At 36.0% G+C, this 20,200-nt stretch overlaps 1 protein-coding gene across 29 annotated transcripts in view; it reads right to left on the reverse strand.

Moving 5' to 3' along the window:
- KCNMA1 (potassium calcium-activated channel subfamily M alpha 1) overlaps positions 1 to 20,200 on the reverse strand; it is a 415,621-nt gene that overhangs the window by 283,481 nt on the left and 111,940 nt on the right. For all 29 annotated transcript variants that reach the window (XM_066554104.1, XM_066554103.1, XM_066554096.1 and 26 more), the window contains exon 2: positions 15,682 to 15,846. In XM_066554104.1, coding sequence (XP_066410201.1) covers positions 15,682 to 15,846 — 165 coding nt within the window. The remainder of the gene's footprint in view (positions 1 to 15,681; positions 15,847 to 20,200) is intronic.

A 20,200-nucleotide genomic window follows, 5' to 3' on the forward strand; every position in this document is an offset into this window, starting at 1 on the left:
GGACAAAACCCTGTCAAGGGACAAATGAAGAATTAAACATCTGAATACCAGAGCTCTGCTACAATGCTAACTGTTAGACTGCAGAACTAGATACCTTTGTTTAATGATGGTATCATTAAAAAGGCTTGTTCTGTAGAAATAAGAAAGTGATCAAAGAAATTTAATTATCATAAAAGGTTTATTGAGAAGTCCAGAATTTCTTCCAAGAGCATGACTATGTTATAGCTGCAGCTCTCAGGTATTACATGTTGTTGGGATAAATATTCCATGGAATGGCTTGAGTTGGAAGGACCCTTAAAGATCATCAAGTTCTAATTATCCTGCCATAGGCAGGGACATGTTTCACCAGACCCATCCAGCCTGGCCTTGAACATCTCCAGGGATGCAACATCCACAGCTTCTCTGAGCAACCTGTCCCAGTGTTTCACCATTACTCTTATTTACAGATGAATAAACAAATATATATGAAAATTTGTATATTGAAAAATATAAGAAGCTACTTAGTAACTCAGTTCAGATGTAGAGTTCATAGTTAAAATTTGTTTTTAGAGAACATTTATAAGTTCTTACTGAAGTAGGTACAAAATTCAACAGGTGCATGAGACCACTAATATTTCTATTATCTTCAATCCCAGTATCTCAGCTAAACAACAACAGAACCAGCAGGCATTAAGTCTGTTTCTTTACCAAGTCAAGAGAAGAACCATCCCTACATTACCCTTTTAAGTTTTCCTTTAAAGTTTTTTTCCTTTAAGTTTACCTTTAAACTTTTCCTTTTAAGTAGTCAGCAGAAGTCAAATGACATTGTTTTCAATCCCCTTCAAAACACACCTTGCAGCAAGCCTTTCTAGTAAAGTGGCATTGCAATTGAGTAAAACATTTTGCAGGTGATGAAGAACACTACAAAAAACCATTCTTTTCATATTAAAACTAGATTGCAATATCCAATCCAGAAACTGAAGTTTTGTGTTCTGGAATTCTAGGCAAGTGCAGAGTCAAACCCACAGTCTCCATACCCACATAAATACAATATAGAAGGTGACAGCTACTTCCACTTCCACTATATTTAGTTCAGCATTAAAGTATATTCTGATAAAAAACAGAGTATAGAAAGATAAAAAAGGGAAATTTTATATAGCAATAACAAAAAAGGAGGGGAACACACCCAAGAAAACTGCAAAGCAAGCAATATAAGAATCTGATTCTTCCATCATCACACACTCACTGTAGAAAGCCTCTATCCATCCTATGGTAGGCTTTTCACAACACAGCACAAAACTAATTGGGCAATGGTAGGTCTGAAAACCTGACAGGTAATCTTGGAATTTTTACACTTCATGTTCATAATGACTACTGCTTAAAACTCTTACCTAACTACTACATTATTTACAAGCAGCATGAAGTTCACTTAAAGTTTCTTCCTAAAGTGTTCAGCAGGATAATAGAGAAAGTTAAGGAGTCTACCTTCATATTGATTTCTGAACTGGTCCATGCTCTGAAATTTTTTGGTGTGGTGTTCAAGGTTTTGGGGCTGCTTTTTATTTTCATTTTGGTTTGGGTTTTTGGGTGGGCTTTTTTTTAATAACATTTTTGGATAGATTTTTTTTTATATTTAAAAGCTTAAGAAATTAAGCATAGTATGATTAGCAATATCTTTTGCTAACCTTACTGGGTTTTTTTCCCCCCACACTCACACAACAGAAACTACTTCAACTGTTATGTAATAATATTACTCTTCTTTTCCAAACAGAGGTAGAACAAGAGTTTCCTAATACAATCTGACAGAATTGGCCAGGCATGCTATTTAAAGGTAATACTATTTGAGAGCAGGTTACCTCAACTGAAAGGGCCAAGGGAAAAACCCTCTATAGTAACCTGTCTACACAATAGATCCCAAGGCATTTCCCCTCATCCAAGTCACCTTCATGCACAGACAATCATAAAGAAGCCATCTGAGATGCAGAGGAAGCCGATGCTAAATATGCCCAAATTTTCCTTCTGCCTTGCAAGGCTGGAAAGGGGTATAACAGATATTATTTCTCAGTGCTAGTTCTTCTCCAAAATAAAAGGAAGTCATAAAGCCTTTTTCCTCATTACTACAAGACAAACAGCCAGAATCACAAAAGAATGGGGTATTTCTTCCAAACAGGATAGCTTGACTAAACAGTCTTACCAATTAAACAACTAACTGTAGTCATGAGTTTCTGGAACTGATATAGTGTAAGATCATAAAAATAACAAAATGAACTGCTCAATAATGAGGCAGAGTGAATCAATATTCAGTTCTGATTTTGGATATTAACAGCCTGGGTCAACGTTAATTACACAATTTGAGTTTGGCTCTCATATATCCTCTTTGCATCTTAATCAAACTGAAAGCTCTCTAGAAAAGCACTTGCTCATGTTCTTGGGTTTTGCAATGCTTAGGAAAGCCTAGCTCTGATTTATGAGACATGATGGAAATGTTACAGTTTTTATGCATTTGTTTCCTAAACCTAGACGAGGTTTCTTTTATTGACCTTGTTTTGCCCACAGGGCCTTGTAAAACAGTAAGAGCTACTAATAGAGCTTTCTGTTATATCAGTACAGCAAACTCATTCAACATTTTTAGGTAAGACTGATATGACAAATGAGCAGTCATAGAATAAATAAATACATATAAAAACATAAATAATAAGCACAGCCTTTACATTCCAAGCACAAATGAGAAGATTTATGAGGGAAGAACTAAATTGGTTGAAAACCTTTATTCTTGGGCTTTTTCTTTTTTCCTTCAGGTGGTAGATATTTCTGCCTCATATGAAACTTCAGCCTGTCCATCATGGTTCTGACACTATCTCTGTCTTTCAGGGAAAAGAAAAAGGACTATCGCTACTGTTGAACATGGCACATTTCTTCAAATGAAAACCCAACCTGAGTGTTTGTGTGAAAATGGAAAGAAGCAAGAGAAATTGATCACTTTTTCCATCCTAGCATTCGAAAGGTAAGTAATGAAACATTCTTCTAATGAATGAGTCATATCTCAGAGTATCTTACAGCTTAAAAAAAATTGGTACTAGATAACTGATTTGCTCTTACAGACTCTTCTGGAAAGACAACTTTTGTCAAAATAACTGCACCTGTAGCGGGACATCTCAAGTACATTTTACCCATCATAATCTTGAGTACTGTACCAGGGGATAGAGGAATGCAAACAAAAACAGAATTAAAAAAAATAAAAAAAAAGGATAAAAAAAAATTTAAAAAATGGATAAGTCAGTGATTCTCAAGTGGAGGCTCAGTGGCCTGTGCTCATCATCCAACTGAACAAAATGTAATGGATTACTGTGTTCCATAGATGGTAGCATGTAACTACATAAAATGTTACAGGGGAAAGCCAAAGGTTGCTGGCTCAACCAAGAAGCAGTTTCCAGGTTATGTCTTATATCCACATAACTTAGATGAGTATTACTACACACCTGCCAGAATTTATGTTAAGCAACTTTTCTTTTCGGGCTTTTTACATGAGTACAAGTTAAATTTCCAACCAGAGTTAATTGAAATCATTATGTTGTCAAGATATTTCATAATATTAACACTGGATTGATAGTCTTTTCATGTAACTATTTCAAAGTACTTCTCAAAGAAATGCTTTGCAATTTACTATGTTAATTAAAACATTACTAGATCTATTGATTTTAAATGAAAATGTTGACACTAATATAATGCTTTCAGTATAAAATGTATTACCTTTTCCACAAGGGTGGCTTAACCTGGCTAAATGGAGGGGGGGGTGGGGGGCCTCTAGTACAGTAGGACAAGAAAAACCCCTAAAAATTTTCCCTTTCCTTTTCCAACTACCATAAACTAAGCTGACATGTGCCTCCCATGCAATAAAGGCTTTTCACTTCTAACTGTTGTCTCTATTCAGTGAAATACTATGAGACTTTATTGCTGCAATGGTCACATTAAAAACATGGTTTCCTGCAACTATAAAAATAAAATATTAAGATGAAGAAAAAAACCCCAAGCATTAAGCTTTGCATTATAACTTCCCTTGACCTTGCTTTATTATACAGCAGCATGAAGGTCTCTACATGGCTGCATTAAAATACTTTACCAAAAAAAATCTTATCTATAGACCCATAGATAATGTCATGCAGTGTAGGAAAGTACACACAATTTAATACAAACCTTGTGGTTTTTAACAGTTTTCATAGAACACTGAATCTGTCAATAAATCTAAGTCTGTCTAAATCTGTAAATCTAAATCTGTTTAAATTGCAAGAATAAAATTCACCTTTGTTTATTTATTATCAAACATGGATTTATCTATGCCACATTAAAGGAAATCAGCATGGCAGTAAAGAGAAATGTTCTTAAGAAAAACTCAAAAAAGAAATCAAGTTCTCCAATTCTGCATTTAGAGCAGGTATCTTTGCCACACTGTAGTGCAAATGAGCAAGTACTGTTTCAAAAGACTAACAAAACCATTAACCAAATCTAATCCCCATACTTTAAAACCTAGGCATACAGTTTAAATAAGTTAATATTATGTCTAGTCCCTGCTCCCACTGGAATCAGCAGAAGATACACACAACTCAGGAGTTTGTGTTTCCTTTGCTGTCTTTTGAGAATATAATACAAGTACAACATGTAGAGATGCTTATGTCCTTGGGAACAACCATCACACGGATGCATTTCCATGTAAGCAGGGGTGTAAACTTAACAGACCTTCAGTTCAGCAGAAAGTGCACTACTAGATGACTGTATCAGAAATTATATTTTATTGAAACTTATTGGTTCACATTCCGTTCCCACAGAAACGGGGAAAAAATTGGTTCACTAATTTCATAGAATTTTACCAAGGAAAAAATGGCAAGGCTTCCATCGGTGGGGGAGGGAAAAACCTAATTCTCTAGTCAAACACAAGAGAGAAGACCTCACTGACAAGTCTAAAAGTTGTACTAAAATTTCCAGTGTCAGTTTTCCATCTTGAAGCTCACATACACAAACTGCAAATAAGGCACAGTATCCCAACATTGAAAAGATGTCTAGAAAACTGCAAGTGCTATAGAGAACCATATAAAAACCAGAATGTCCCCAAATTTATAAGAACCTGCTTCAGCCAAATTTTTGCTCAAACTTTAACTATCACTACCATTAAATATTATGCTCATATCTGGTCCTGCCAAAGGAAAGGCTTGACAGAGGGAGTTTGGGCAGAATTTCATTTCTATTCAACAGCATCTGACCTTGAGCCTAGAAACTCCCTAGAGGATTGTGGCAGGAGAGTTTTTCTGCTTTGTTTTAATTCTAAAACCTATTAATCTTCCTTTAGGGAAAAAAATCCACAATTAGCTTTACATTACCAATGGGCCTGCACATGTATTCTCTTTAAATTTCTCGTAGGAAGACAGGTGTCTGCAGTTCTGATAAAGCTTCATTTGGCTCTCTGACAGGAACATGCTATTCCATATATGTTATTTTCATCCTCAAATTTAGCCATCTACACCTGTCCTTAATTAAAGCAGTGTAAATATGGATCGACTGAGCTAACTTGAATTAAATTACACAGTTAAGCACAAGACCAAAACTCGACCCAGAAGCTAGAAATGATTTTAACTTTGTGTTCCAATATGCTTTCAGTCTTACAGTGCCTTAGATTCTCCTCTGAACTCTTTTTTAGCATTTTCACAAAGAATCACACTACGTATTTTTGAAGCAAACCAGCACGCAGAGGAAGGTAACTCAAATAACACACTTGTCGACACTTCTGTCAGCTAATTTATGCTTTTTAGATATTTTTGGCATTGCTAGCAAATAAAGGCATGTATTTTGTTTTTACAGTTCTTGAAAGTGTAACTGCTTATCACAGCAGACATACTGCTGTCAACTTTTTCTACATGGAGGCTTTAAAATTCAACTGGTTTACCTTTTCTCCAGTCTAAAAAGTATAAAACATCCACACACACACCAAATAAATAGTCAATAATATCTGCAACTAGCACAAGAGGTAGTAGTACTAATTATATGCATTAATATTTAATGACTGTTGCCCAGGTGAAGCTAAATTCTTTGTAGTCAGTTATTCATTTTTATAACAAAAAGTCACTTTTTCACATCTCTCATGCCAAAACTAATCCAGCATAAAAGACCAGGAAACAGGTACAGGAGGCACTTACTGTATTCCTTTAATGTCTAAACGAAAATTCTTGGACATAATGATATATTCTGTTAGAGAAATCAAAGGGCTTTGTATCATCCACAAGAACAAAACTTAGAAAATGTATTATGTTATTAGAAAATACATTAGAAAATGTATTATGTTGTAGAAAATGTATTATGTTAGGAAATAATAGGCATGTACACAGCTCTCTGGAAATGTGAGAAGCAAAGGTGGTCTTTGAACCTGAGAGATGAGAGCAAGGCACAGTTTCTCAAAACACACTTTTTATTGTTTGTTTCAACTTAAGGGTAAAGCATGAGAGACTATACTGCATTTCAGACTAAAAATCCCTGATCTGAAGCAGAATCCTTTAAACAACCATAGAAATCTCCCAGTCTGGTATAGTCTGACACATTCAGTACAAAGAGAAAAGATAGGCAAGAATTAAGAAGGACCAAGCATTTTGAATGTTTAAGAATAAACCTGCTGAACTGATAACAAAAACCATTAATTCCTTCATTTGGAATAAATAATATGATGCAACAGTAGGCCATTAGTAGTTCATCTTACAGTATTCAAGTTCAAAAAAAACATCTTACAGTATTCACATCAAAAAAAACAAAAGAGCATGCCTTAGCTTAGTATCAAGTGAACTGGTTGAAATATTCATTAGGAATAATGTAAAAAATCTAGAGAAATATGATGTCATTAGTTCCACCCACCTGCATTTCCATCAGGTACACACAGAGCTTTGCTTAGCAAAATTCTCTCTGTAGAGTATTTTACTGGCAACTAGATATAATATTCCTCAACAGCTCATGCTGCCATGATTTGCTGAGAAAAGGTTGGGAGTCTTGAAATTTGACTCCAACCCTATCAAATGGTGATGCCTAATTTAATGCAGAGATTAATAATAAAATTACAAAAAAAAACCTAAGACATAAAAACAAACCCAAGTGCACCAAACCAAACTTAAAACTGTTTCTTCTATGTTTTTTGTCTTACTGACAAAAGCAATGAGCCTTCTTATATAAACACCTAAATAACACTAAAATACCAAAACTCATGCCAAGTCAGAAGTTGTTGCAATATTAACATATTTGAAACAAAATGGGAAAGAGGATCCACACATACTCATCACTGTACCTGTAAATGAGACTGAATAGCAGATAATAAAGCTATTTTCAATTAGTATGCTAGTTATAAAAGTGTAACAAAGCTGAAGATTTTCCAAGCTTTTTCATATATTCCTATTCCTTGAAAAATCAACAAGACAAGTAGAGATTTCATTACAAGTACAAGGATCTGATGTCAATATTCTTAGCTACAGGAGGTAAGACAAGACTGAAGTTTCTCTCAATCCAACACTTACTTTGTGGCAAACTAAAAGTTTTCAGGCTTCATCATATGCTTATTCTTGTAATTCCATATCATTGAATTAACTCATGATAACTCAACTAGTTATATAATTTCCTTTTTATAAAACAAGGTCTAACTTTTTTTTTACACTACAAGATGCATTCTCTAAGTAAAATAAAACCTCTCACACAGACAAGCTTTTCATTTGTAGAAATAAAACAGTGGGTTTGGATATCCAATGGAACTGCATCATTAAAAAATTGATCTTTCATATGAAGAGACATCAACTATAAAGAGACCACAAGCAACTAGTGTTGATGCCCAAGGCTTTTTCCAAAAGAGAATACATAATAATTCTAATGGACTGAATGGCAAGGAAAAATTCAGATTGTTTATCTGTCTGCACCAATCAGACCCAAAAGAAATTTTTAAAAAAGCAGAAGTGCAGAACGAAAACACTAAGGAAAAGAACCTGTATAGTAAAAAAAATTGATACATGAGTATACAATCTCCAAATGCATAATATGGAAGTAAAAATCATTCATGTATAAATATACAAAATTTATATAAAGCAGACACATGCATTTCATATTACTACATTGATTTAACTACATAGGACAGAAATGTATTTTGGAGCAGAAAATGTGTATTGGGAGAGAAAAAAAAAGTTCTGATTTCACTAATTTTAAAAGCTGATTTCAATGCTTTTTACAAGCATGGGTAATTAATCTGAATCCTCTAATGCACAGAAACAAAGGAGTAATAGAAAGTTTAGTTGCATGTTCAAAGTCATGCAAGTTGCTATTAGATGTGAGAACAGAAAACATGTCAAACTTCAAGCAGTCACATGCTGCAGCTACTGAATTCACACTGTTCCCATTATTTTTGAAGAGTGACCAAAAATGCTTAGGAATTTAAAGTTTCTGCTACGGACCACTCCATCTATTGTGAATCCTCTAGATGATACCTCAAATAGAGAAGAGTTTTCTGCCCAGCTAACTCCTCCAAAAGCTTTAAGCCAGTGGCTGACAACCTTTTCCAGCCTAGAGACACTTGAAATTATCCATTGTACTTAAAAATACCAAACAGCAACTGTAAACCTATCAATCTGGTAACTTGATATTCTTAGTTACTTTTCACTTTTCAGCCATCTGCAACAGCAAATTGATAACCACCAACCATCCAAAATATCTTCGCAATATTTACCATGAGAGAAAACAAGGCAAATCAGAAAATGTATTCTATAGGAAAATTATTACAACCATTTTTTACAGATTGCTATGAGAATACCTATGGGTTTCTGCAATACTTTTCTGTTAGCATGACATGATGATTTATGCTGCTGTTTTGTAATAGGGAAAAAACTTTGGATTCTCATCTACATTGATATTCTTATAAAATCCTCTAAGTATAGCACAAAGCAGTTTTCAAACCTTGTCTGACAGTGTGCAGCTTGATCATATTCATTAAAGCCAATCAGACATAAGCACCAATGACAAAATTTGCTCTGGCCATGGTTGAGAACAAAAACCACAAACCCGCAGCCTTGAAAAAATAAATCTGAACAAACTACCATAATTCTCAAGAAATATCGTGCTGAATTTCTTAGAGCAGAACGTAGAACTCTCTGATTTAGCTGAAACAATAGAACTGACTGGTGCAGCTCCCATATGCATGGGGGCCAAACTGCAGCATGGACAAGAAATGGCAGCAGGGAACACTGTCCAGACAGTCCAATGACACTCACAGCCCGCAGAGATCAAGTGCCAGCTGTCCCAATGCCACTCTAAAGCTGAACTCAACCTTCCAGTATCTGAGTTGGCTCGATTTTAAAATCCAAAACAAAGCATCCCAACTCACAAGAGAAGACTTTCTCGCTTGTCATAATGAACAGATTAAAAAAAAAAGGAAAAAATATAAAATTAAACAGCTGACAGGAACATTACAAACAGTTTGCATTGTTACTAAACTGCTGACAATATACCCATACTTGTTACCAAGATACATAGCTATACTTTCTCAAGGGACCTTCACCTTCAGAATACAGGTTACAGGATTAAATATAATGGCTGACAAGAACCAAGAGCTTAGTATTCTACAGCAGGCTCATGACAGGATCACATTTTGTATATCACAACAATCAGATGGCTCACTAAAATCTACTCATCTCTACTGAAGTAATTTTTACAAGATTTTACCCCTGACAGGCACAAACTGATTTTTTTAACAGTCTGTAGGAGTTACATGTTTTTCAATGAGGGGACTGTGGGCATCTGACAGAACTGGATGGCTTAGTTTGCATGCAGTCTACAGAAGGCAGGATTGGGTTCCACATTTCACTTTTAGCTCCCAAGTGGCATCCCCATTCTAAGCACTAACAAGTATACTGTGTTTGAAATTTTTATTTTATTAAGTTTGGACCAGAAATAGAGGAAAAATCAGATTCTGTTTCCTTTCTCATTCTATATTTACCCTGCCTCAATTAAGTCAGTTTTGTGACTCCTTCTTCACAGTCACAGTTAGCAATTCCATAGCTCATAAGAAGGCATGGCATTACATTGCAGAAATTGCCTTTTCACCCACCTATCCTAGATAGCTCTGATGAATAGAAGCAGTTTTCATGAGACTCAAAGAGCCACCAGGACTTTTTCAAACTTGTGAAAAGTTCTGTCTCTTTGCCTTTTTTCCCCACAGTCCCTACCCAAAATATTTTCTCCTATCTTTATCCCAAGCTGAAGGGAAGTGTCTGCAGGATGAGGACTCTAACTAGGAAGGAGGAGCAAGATCATTCAAGAGGACAAGGAAGTTTCTCCCTTAAACTCATGGCATTTTGCTGTGGATTTATGGAAGGCTCTAAGAGCTTCCAGCTTCTAGCTGAAACATATGGAACAAGCAGTTAATATTCCCTGATTTTCACTTCTAATTGACAAGTTCTTCATGCTAGTTTCTACCATTGGATTACCTGCTCCCTTTTCAGAAAGGCAAATATAGAGTTACTACTACTTCAATTGAACCAAGCCTTCCAAACCTTACCAGTACAGACATCAGACTTCACAAGAAAAGTGGGACTTCCTGCAGCTTTGGTAGTAAGCTTTGAAGTTGTCTCTGATGCAGCATTTGAAGCTAAAACAAAGCATTAATTAAAGCAGAGAGGAATCTCCTGTGCCAAAGCAACGCAAATTTAAGGAGCCACATAAAACTACTGACACCAGGAGGGATATGTTGAGAATATTCCTCAAGAAACCTCTGAATATTCAAGAAATACCTAAAAACAGTTTCAAAAACAAAAAAAAATAGGTAAGAAGGAAAAGGAAACTGATTTTGATAGACAATATTTTGTGTGAAAATTTTGCCGAACATCAAAATGGAGATTCTTCTGTTTACCACAAGCTTAGCAGTTTGTTCCATTTACCCTACGCCTCAGAACAATGAATGATGGGAGAGCTGTACAAAAACATACACAGAATTTTCTTCAAAAATATTCATTATCACATGAGTGTTTTGATTACAAGCACTATTTTTTCAAATACATTAAGCACAAAGAGGAAAAAAAAAACACATAAAAACCCCAATATTATCAACTGCATCATCAGAGCAGCCCTTCACATAGGAACAGCACAAATGCCTTAGGGGAAGCCATCTGTCTCCTCCAGTAAGCTTTGTAAATATGCAAAATTGTGTTAGTATCTTCTGTTCAATACCTGGCTGTTGTCAGTGGCCCATAGGTGGAAGGTAAATTTCCCCTGTACTACACACTGATCATGAGGATCAGCACAGCATCACAACAAGGCACATTTCTGTATTTACACACTTTCATGCTAGATTCATGCAAGAAAAAAGTGGCAAAGACTTGCCCTTAACTCATGTCTGACATGGATATACAGCAATACAGGTTATCAATAGTGCAGTCTTACACCAATTTTTCACCAATGAAGCACTGTCTAACAGAAGTTGACCTAAACCAGGTTTGCCTTCTGAAGAGAAAACACTTTCATTACTTTCTCCAAATAATCACACCATTCAAAACTTAATACATTATTTTAAAAGTGTGTTTGCTTTTCTTCATTTCAATGACAGAATGCCATGCATACCTTAATTTAGACAAGAAAAGAAGTGGTACTTGCAAAAATATTTAGCAGAAGATATTTATTCCCGCTGTAAGGAAAAGCCACATGGTTTTAAATACTATTAGAATGGTTTCTGCAAGCATGGTCAACTATCTAAAGGTCATGAAAGTCCCTGCAACACAGCCCTAAGTCTGAAGATAACTTTAAAATGGGCAACTTCCATATCAGCAGCTATAACCTGACTGAAAATAAGGTAGACTAGGCTAGAGTGAGATCTGGCTTACAAAAAGGAGGCCTATAAAAATAAGGAGTTTTAATTAAGATAAATTGTACGTGTTATGTATACACTAATTTTCTACTTTTCCACCTTTTGAGTTAAGAATTCAAATGCAATGTTTTAAGTCCAGTTCTGAGTGTATTTCATGCCATTTCATTATAAAATGTACTGTTTATTCATTTCTTCATTTGATTTTACCAGTTCATGTACCTTATGCTAACCTTATCTATTCTTCACATAGCAGTACTTAAAACTGGTAAAATTGAGTAGAAAAAATACAGTTTATGTTTGATTAGCCATATAACTAAATGAAAAATCTCAGAGAAAAGAAAATTTAAGATTAGCATATGTTAATCATAGAATATGCTGAAATAAGGGATGCATTAGGATCATTGTATCCAGCTCCTGGTCCTGCAGAGGACACCCCAAGAATCACCATGCAGTATGCATTATTCCTTTAAGTATAAGATCCACTGAAATTACAGCAGTTCCCCAGAAATAAAAAGTACAGCAACAATCAGAACCGCTACATCTAAATGTAGCACCTACGTGCAGTTTTAAAGACCTATGTGCAATAGAAGAACTTTCTCACCAGACTCTGGGCAGAAGCCCACCCTCAATCCAGAGCAAAAAAGCCTGCAAAAAACCCCCTCACTATTGTCAATAATAAATAAATATTCAGAAAATGCACAACTGAAATTTAAACTAGCTGCAGTTACCATAGAAACAAACAAGACTTAGTCAACACTTCCTACTCTATTCCATTATCATTACCTCATGAACTTACATGGAGAACATTGTTCCTATTCCTATGGAAACCCTGGAAATAGCCCCCATCACTGTCACAAATTAAGGCAATCTAGAACTCATCCCTTGGATTCATTTATGTGCCACCAAGGCCTATGAAAGACTAAAAATAACTAAACAGACAAAGTTCATTTCTCAATAGGGATGAGCAGAATCTAAACCATTCCCCATGAACAGCTGGCAGGTGAGTGCCAAACACTGACAAGAAGTTCATAATGTCTGAGCATCTGCAATGATCAGATCTGTGCAGTTACACTGACACACTGCAAGGTACATGCCCAGCAGTTTGGGCACTGTCCTGCTACAAATGCCCCAGCTAGGGAAGAATCTGCTCTTCAATCCTTATGTCATTTCTCTTTTTGACCACGATGAGGAAAAGGGAAATTTTATACAAATGTAATAGTATATAATCTAAAATACACATGTAATTCTTTCCATCTCCAAAAACTAAAATAACTTCAAAAAAAAAAAAAAAAAAAGGCAGCAGGAAACAAAACCAAAAAAGAGGAGGGAAAAAAAAAGAGGGGTGGGCCACCAGCAAAACCACACCATATCACTCAGGGCATGGAACATCTTGTGATTCCTGCCTGTGCACAGTCAGATCTAGAAGCTGAGAAAGACTTTCCCTTTTCTCCTTTAAGTTCAGAAACCTAGACCACAGCTAAAGGGAAGATATGGCACTATTTATTTTTGCCTGACTAGAATATTCTGTAAGTCTCACCAAACCTTGCATAACTATCTAAGAAAAATTGTAATGTCAGAGCAAAACAAATTGTTTTATCAAAGAATGCATGTGCTTCACTGCTGCAAAACTAATGCCATATTGGACTTGTAAAAGGCTTAGAATATTATGAGTATGAAAGACTAAATCACTGAAGCATGCATTCAATTCCTATTCTCTAGCCAATTAATATATTTTACTCTAAATTAAGGCCTATTCAGATTAACTGCATCCTAAGAATATTACACATGCCCAGAAAAAATAAAAAAATCTATGTTAATTTCACAAGAAGACTGGTTACAGGACATTTCCAGGATGAGAGGGATCCAAAATGAAAAAAAAAAGAAAGAAAAAAAAAGAAATTTATGAGAACTTGTCTTATCCTTGAGAAAACATATTAAACTTCATATTTGAATTCTGACATGTTGCATACTCATGTTTACTGAAGGTTTCTCTTCCTGCTTTGAAAAGCTGGTGAAATAGCTGATACTGTCAAGAACACTGTCAAAAAATGTATATGTATACCTATCACACCTGCTTGTCCAATTTCTTATCTGTCAAATACCAAATTATCCTTTGAGCTCCTATTCTCATTAAAGCAAGGAGATAACAGCCACTGTGTCTTTGTAAACAGTGAGAAACCCCACAATTTCTGAACTATTAAATTTCACTGTGGCAGCTAGAAAACTATTACATATCACAAGAGGTTGTGGGGATATTTTCCCCCTCAACACTAAAAATTTGAGTCCTCTCATTCAGAAAAAAAAAAGAAATTAAAAGTAAATAAGAAGCAACAAGAACAAATCTAGTTGTGAAAAATACTGAAAAAAACCAAAACACACAAGGAAACAAACCAGAAGGCGCATAAAACACCTGTCTGTATTTCCCAGGAAAATTTACTATAAATACTTATATAATGAAAGATCCACTGGTTTTCCCCAAATGAGTAGTGAGGCCCTCTACCCTTTTTTAATAATTTCTCAGAAGCCAGTCAAGGGTCTACAGATTTCCATAGACTGAACTGTGTCAAATTCAACAATATATATATATATGACTTCATTCTGTATATCAAATACTCCATCTAATTAAGTAAATCTTTTTCTTCTTACTCAAATGATATAATTTCAGGAAGCAAAATCAGTTCATAAACATGTTTAATTTCCTGCATCTTGAGATTAATTATCAATGTGTCTGATTCTTCTTTGAGAAACTCACCTCAGAAATCTGATACTTCCATCATCTACAGCATTTTACAGCACTTCAAAGTAAATCAGTACTTTCCTGAACAGATTTTATTCAAACTTGTACCTTTTACTGTTATTTATATTTATGCCATTCAACATCAAATGCAAACAGAACTGCATGGGTTCAATTAGCACATTCTCAAGTCGTGCTTATGCAATTTAACATGGACACGTTTTTAAATCACATGTCAAATTCCCATCCACATTGTTTAAGAGCAAAAGTCGCATTTTCAAAGGTTGTGGCACCAAGAACATTATATTTCAGTGATGATTATATTTCAAACCAGTTACAAAATTTCACTGGGATTCTCTGAAGTTTTAAATGGGATTTTAATCACTTTAGCTTCTAGTTTATAAGTATATGCATTCTAAAAAGAAAATGAATCCAAATTACATAGGAGACACTTTTTACTGCAGTGAACTCCACAGAAAGCCCCTGCATTTTACTATTTGTCAATGCTCTAAAGCAATTATGTTTAAATAAAGTGAAAAATGAAAAAGTTTTTTTCCCTTTAAACCATACATTATCATCATCTGTCTCCATTTGATATGTAACTGCTCACAGGTCTGAAGGATTTTTACACTAATAAAGAAAAATATAAAGGGAATATAAAATCATTATTAGTCTATTGAATATATCACAGATCTCGTTGCATAGTCATTTCAATCTTGTCTTTGCTTTACAGTTCTGACCACTCTCTATATTTGTAACACTGGGCTTAATTTCCAAGTTTGCTTCCATTCTTCCAGGTACAATTTTACTTTCAGATAAAATAGGTCTATAGTTTTAACACCTTATATGAAATTAATAAATTCACTGTTTGTAGTTCAAAATCATGGGGCAGAGTTGTCAAATAGGCTGGGGAGTGGACTGGCAGTCATTTTTTCTTACTTGCTGTCTCTGCTTCTCTCTTGCAGTGGGAACTAGTCTGCTATTTTGCAGAGAAAATTGGGATTGACTCAGTGCTGATGCAACAAACCAATCAAAAATCCTCCACTAATGCTGGGACACAGTACTTCCTTTAAAATAAAAACATAGAAAATCAGAGAAAACTTACAAGTACTCTGCCAGTTAATGTCTGGGCAGATATCATGACTCCTGCCCAATCCTTCACAGACGTCATCCATCCCACTTCTGCTGCCACATTCTCCTCTTTTTCATCTGTTGGTTTGCAGGCTCCATCTGCCTGTGTATCTCCACCACCATTGATCTTCTGGGCCTCCTGAAAAGTAAGTACTTGGGTTAATGTTTAGCAATTTGACAGTGAAAATCAGTATATAGGTGGTGCCAAGAATAGTAATAAAAACCAGAAAATCTCTCTTCCTGGATCCCTACTAGGTGAAACAAAGAACCTATTTGGCCACATTTTTAGAAATAAGAGAAACAGAAATGTTCTATAAGGTACCAGACTAACTAGATAATACTCTCCTTGACATTACATCTTCAAAACATATACTTAGCACTAAATATACAATATGTTACTTTGTTGCAAGCAACATCATTGACAACAGCCCTGTATGCAATTACAGAGTTACATACAAATGAATTTGTCAGACATACACCGAAAGACCTTCCGATGTATCAGTTCAAAATACTGCATACTAGGTGTGAATGTAATTTATGTATAATTTTAATTTCCCATCACTAGAATTAATTATCTGAGTAAACTTTCACTGAGAAGCATGATGTAACAAGACAGCAATTATGAAGTGTGAGGGGAACAAAATCCATCATAAAGAATCTGCAGGGAGCTGCCACGCTATCAGTGAACCTGTGTTTCAATGCAAGTGTTTAATATATCACAGGAATTCTTCTGTCAGTAAGTGGCTCTCACAGAAAGAAGAGCTAGAAATTAGAGGAGCCTCAGCTGCACCAAGTTCACTGATAAGGAGCACACACTGGAATTCATATCAGTCTCTCATGGATGCTGCAGCAAGGATGTCATGCTCTGTGACTGCCTGGGATGTGCTACAGTCATGGGTGCTGCACAAACATCAAGGGAAATGCCAGGAAAAGCCAGCGTGGATTGCACAGTGTTTAAATCATACTGCATGCAAAGCACCACTGTGCCACGAGCACAGTGATACTTTGGTGACAGCATAATACTAATGACTTGCTGAACACTTGACAAGTTATGCTAAACAAAAATAGGAGAGGCAGCAAAATTCAGCACTGAAGCAAGTCCTGAGCACTAGATCTGCATTAGTGTTCCAAGCACTCTGCACAGACCAACAGCTTGAAGGATCTTGTTTATAGATTACTTGTCTGTAGGCCAGTAAGCAGGAAATCAATTGCCATTAATCCCCTTTGGGATATCCTTATACAAGCAAAGATGCTGTATAAATGGTGGTTATGTGATAATTACTACAGCAGAAGTATATCCTGTGATGGTCAAAACCCAGAGCTGTGAGATGGCCTTGAGGACACAGCTGGACACAAGGGTACAGGAACTTCCTGAGAGAAACACTGAACTAATAAAGCAATGTCATTGAATCTGTCAGCAATGAACAGTAGAACAATGCTAAAAATGTTAAACGGAGACCAACAGTTGTTTTCAGAGAAGCTCAACACTGCAACTTAATTAGCTAATCAGATTCTTTTTTCTCTATTAGTTTCCCTCCCAGAAAGCAGGCTCCATGTTCTTACTAGCGATTACAGCAAAGTATGATGTTACTATACTGATAATAACAAATTATTCAGTTACAACAGTAATTCAGTACACTTCCCAAGCAAATAATGCAACATAAGTTTAAAATTACTTTGTATTTGCATAGCTGGACCTCATTCACTGACAAATTTGGACACAGTGAATCAGATGTTCTGCACTTGGCATTGAAATACATATCCTGTGCCGCACACACACGCATGGAGCACAACCTACAGGATGAGCTCATGCAGCGATGTACGACACAGAACGAGGTACAACTCGGAATGAGGCGTCTCCAGCTGAGCAATGCTTGCCTGGAGCCAACTACTGACCCAAAGCCATAGAGATCAGACCCAAAGAAATGCCTTCACCACCATCAAGGTTTCGATTACAAACCAGGAAAGAGAACACTAGGCTCTATACTCCAAACAGCATTGAAGCTTAAGCAGCCTAGACATATCTCCAAGGCCTCACTGGTCCTAGCTGCTGTCCCCAGGGTCTCCCCTGACTCAGATGCCCTCTGTGACCCAGGACACCCCTTCAGCCCGATCCAGGGCTCCCACAGCCCTGTCCTTTCCAGCCTTGGTGAGGCCACAGCCAGTTCCCCCGGCCCGAGCCACAGGCTTCTGTCTCAGGCTGGCCCAAGAAGGCTCCAGGCCAGGCCTTGTCCCACCAGCCCAGCCATGGCACTGGGCAGGCCCCTGGCCCACAGGAGCCCCACAGCCCTGACAGCTACAGACTGCTTAAAACACCACACATGACATTTCTTTCTCTCTTCCCACCAGCTTCTCTGCCTTTTCTAACTGCTAGAGCTTATCTTTCAGAACTGTAAGCTTCACACCAGATTTTGCTCCATGGTCCTCCTATGCATTGCACAGTGAACTTTCATACTCTGTACAAGTTTCTATTGAATGAATTAATGTGGTTTTCATAGTAAAGGAGGGATAATTATCTCTTCCTCTCAGATAAGAAAGTGAGGTGTTGATTAGATGCCTAACTCAGTCACTGGAGATGCCACTGGCAGAGCCAGGATGAAGCCACAGTCTTTTTTGATCTTTTCACCCAGCAGCGCTTGCTTAAAAGAGCACAGATGCACACCTTGCTACAGACCTCACTATAGAAAGTCACAGGACTACAGGTCACTAAATAAAAAGCTGAATAAAGAAGTCAATTTTATTGAACTTGTATTAAGGTTAGAAAATTCTTTTATTGTGTACATGTTCCTTATCCCCAATCTTTTTGTCAATAGATGTGATTGCTCATAAGATATAAAAATAATTTAAAATTTCCTAGCACTCAATGAAATAGTAGGCAATTTACTTAATTGAAGGAGAAAGGTAGCTTTTATATTTTGAAAAGGTTTTCATAACCTACAGTTCTTTTGCTGTATTGACTTTTGGTTGCCAATAGAATAGAGCAGTAAAACATGACAAACTTATTCAGTATTTGATTCTCTAAAGGTATTAAAGTCTTTAATGCATTGAATGGCTATATTTCTGTATTTATGCTACTTATTTCACCTCTATTAAAATCTCCCACCCATATTATTTCTTAATTAAAATTTAAGTAAAATAATAATCCCCTGCCAAGTATGATTTGGAACAGACTGTCATGATCAGCCTAGCTCCTGCCATTATTGTAGCTATAATTAACATGCAGATTAGTTGCTGTTATGTAATATTTGTATTCATTTGGGATATTTTATATTTTTCATCTACATGGCTAGCTTTTATCTTACTTAATTGGCAGTTGAGTATTAGGAAAAGTTTATCCCCAAGTCATTATGCAATTGTGCAGTGATCACTAAAGGAGGTTTAAAGGCTGGTTTTTTTTTTTTTTATACTGAACAAAAAAATTCAGTCCTGTTATTAAGTGTATAGTCTTGTTTGATTGCTATTTCCTCACCCCAGTGCACTGAGTAACCAACACCAACAGCTGAAAAAGGTGCTTAAAGTAATAACCTGACAGTGATGATAGCTGCTTAATTATTTACAAGTTCAATATTACAAGTAAGAGATCTTTACCCATTCTGCTAACCAGTTTTCATTATTTTAATTACTTCATGGCAGGAACATGCAGGTAGATTAAGTGAGAAGCAGTATATTATGAAATATATATTTCCTGAACTTAATGACTAAATGGAAACTAGCATGATGAGGTGGTGTGTGTACAGGAATCAGTACTCAGTGTTCCACCAATGGTTTGGCACAGACCTGGACCAGAAACTTCAATGGTTTGTCTTCTATTTTCAGCAATAAATATTGATTTAGATTACATAAATTCTGGGATTCTTGAAGACAGTCACCTTAAGGAAGAACTCAAAGGCAAAATTCACTCAAAAACAGGCAACAGTTTTCAAAACATAGTCCTGTCTTTTCCATTTCTCCTCTAAAATACCTATACAAACATAGAACCACTGCATAGACACCTCATCCAACTCAGGACAACACAAAATAAAATCAGAAAATTATTATGAAACCTTAAAACACCATCTAAGAATAATCTTTTTACAAGTCCTAAAACACAGGACAACATGAACACAACCTGAAGAGTAGTCTCTGATGTATGGTACTGAAAAAATTTGTTATCTTGTTAAAATATGTTTTAAAACATATGAAACAGGGAGTCAATAATGTGAGGGAAAATACCTGGGTTGAAGTGTGATGAAACAAAAAAAAAGGATTTGGTAATCTCATTTACCTAACATGTAACCAGATGAATATTACACAAAAATCATTAAGTATCACCTGCAATGAGATAGAGAGCAATGAGTCATGACCACATCACTCCAGAGAAAGTAGTATGCTCAGTCTAAGCAGATGTTTAAAACCAGTAACACCGATGAAGCAAACACAGTATTGGCCTTTGACTTCCACCCTAGATAACATGAGATGAGAAAGGGTCTGTCAGAATGGCAGCTGCTCCTAGT

The sequence above is a fragment of the Molothrus aeneus genome, chromosome 8, assembly GCF_037042795.1.
Source record: "Molothrus aeneus isolate 106 chromosome 8, BPBGC_Maene_1.0, whole genome shotgun sequence".
Classification (NCBI taxonomy): domain Eukaryota; kingdom Metazoa; phylum Chordata; class Aves; order Passeriformes; family Icteridae; genus Molothrus; species Molothrus aeneus.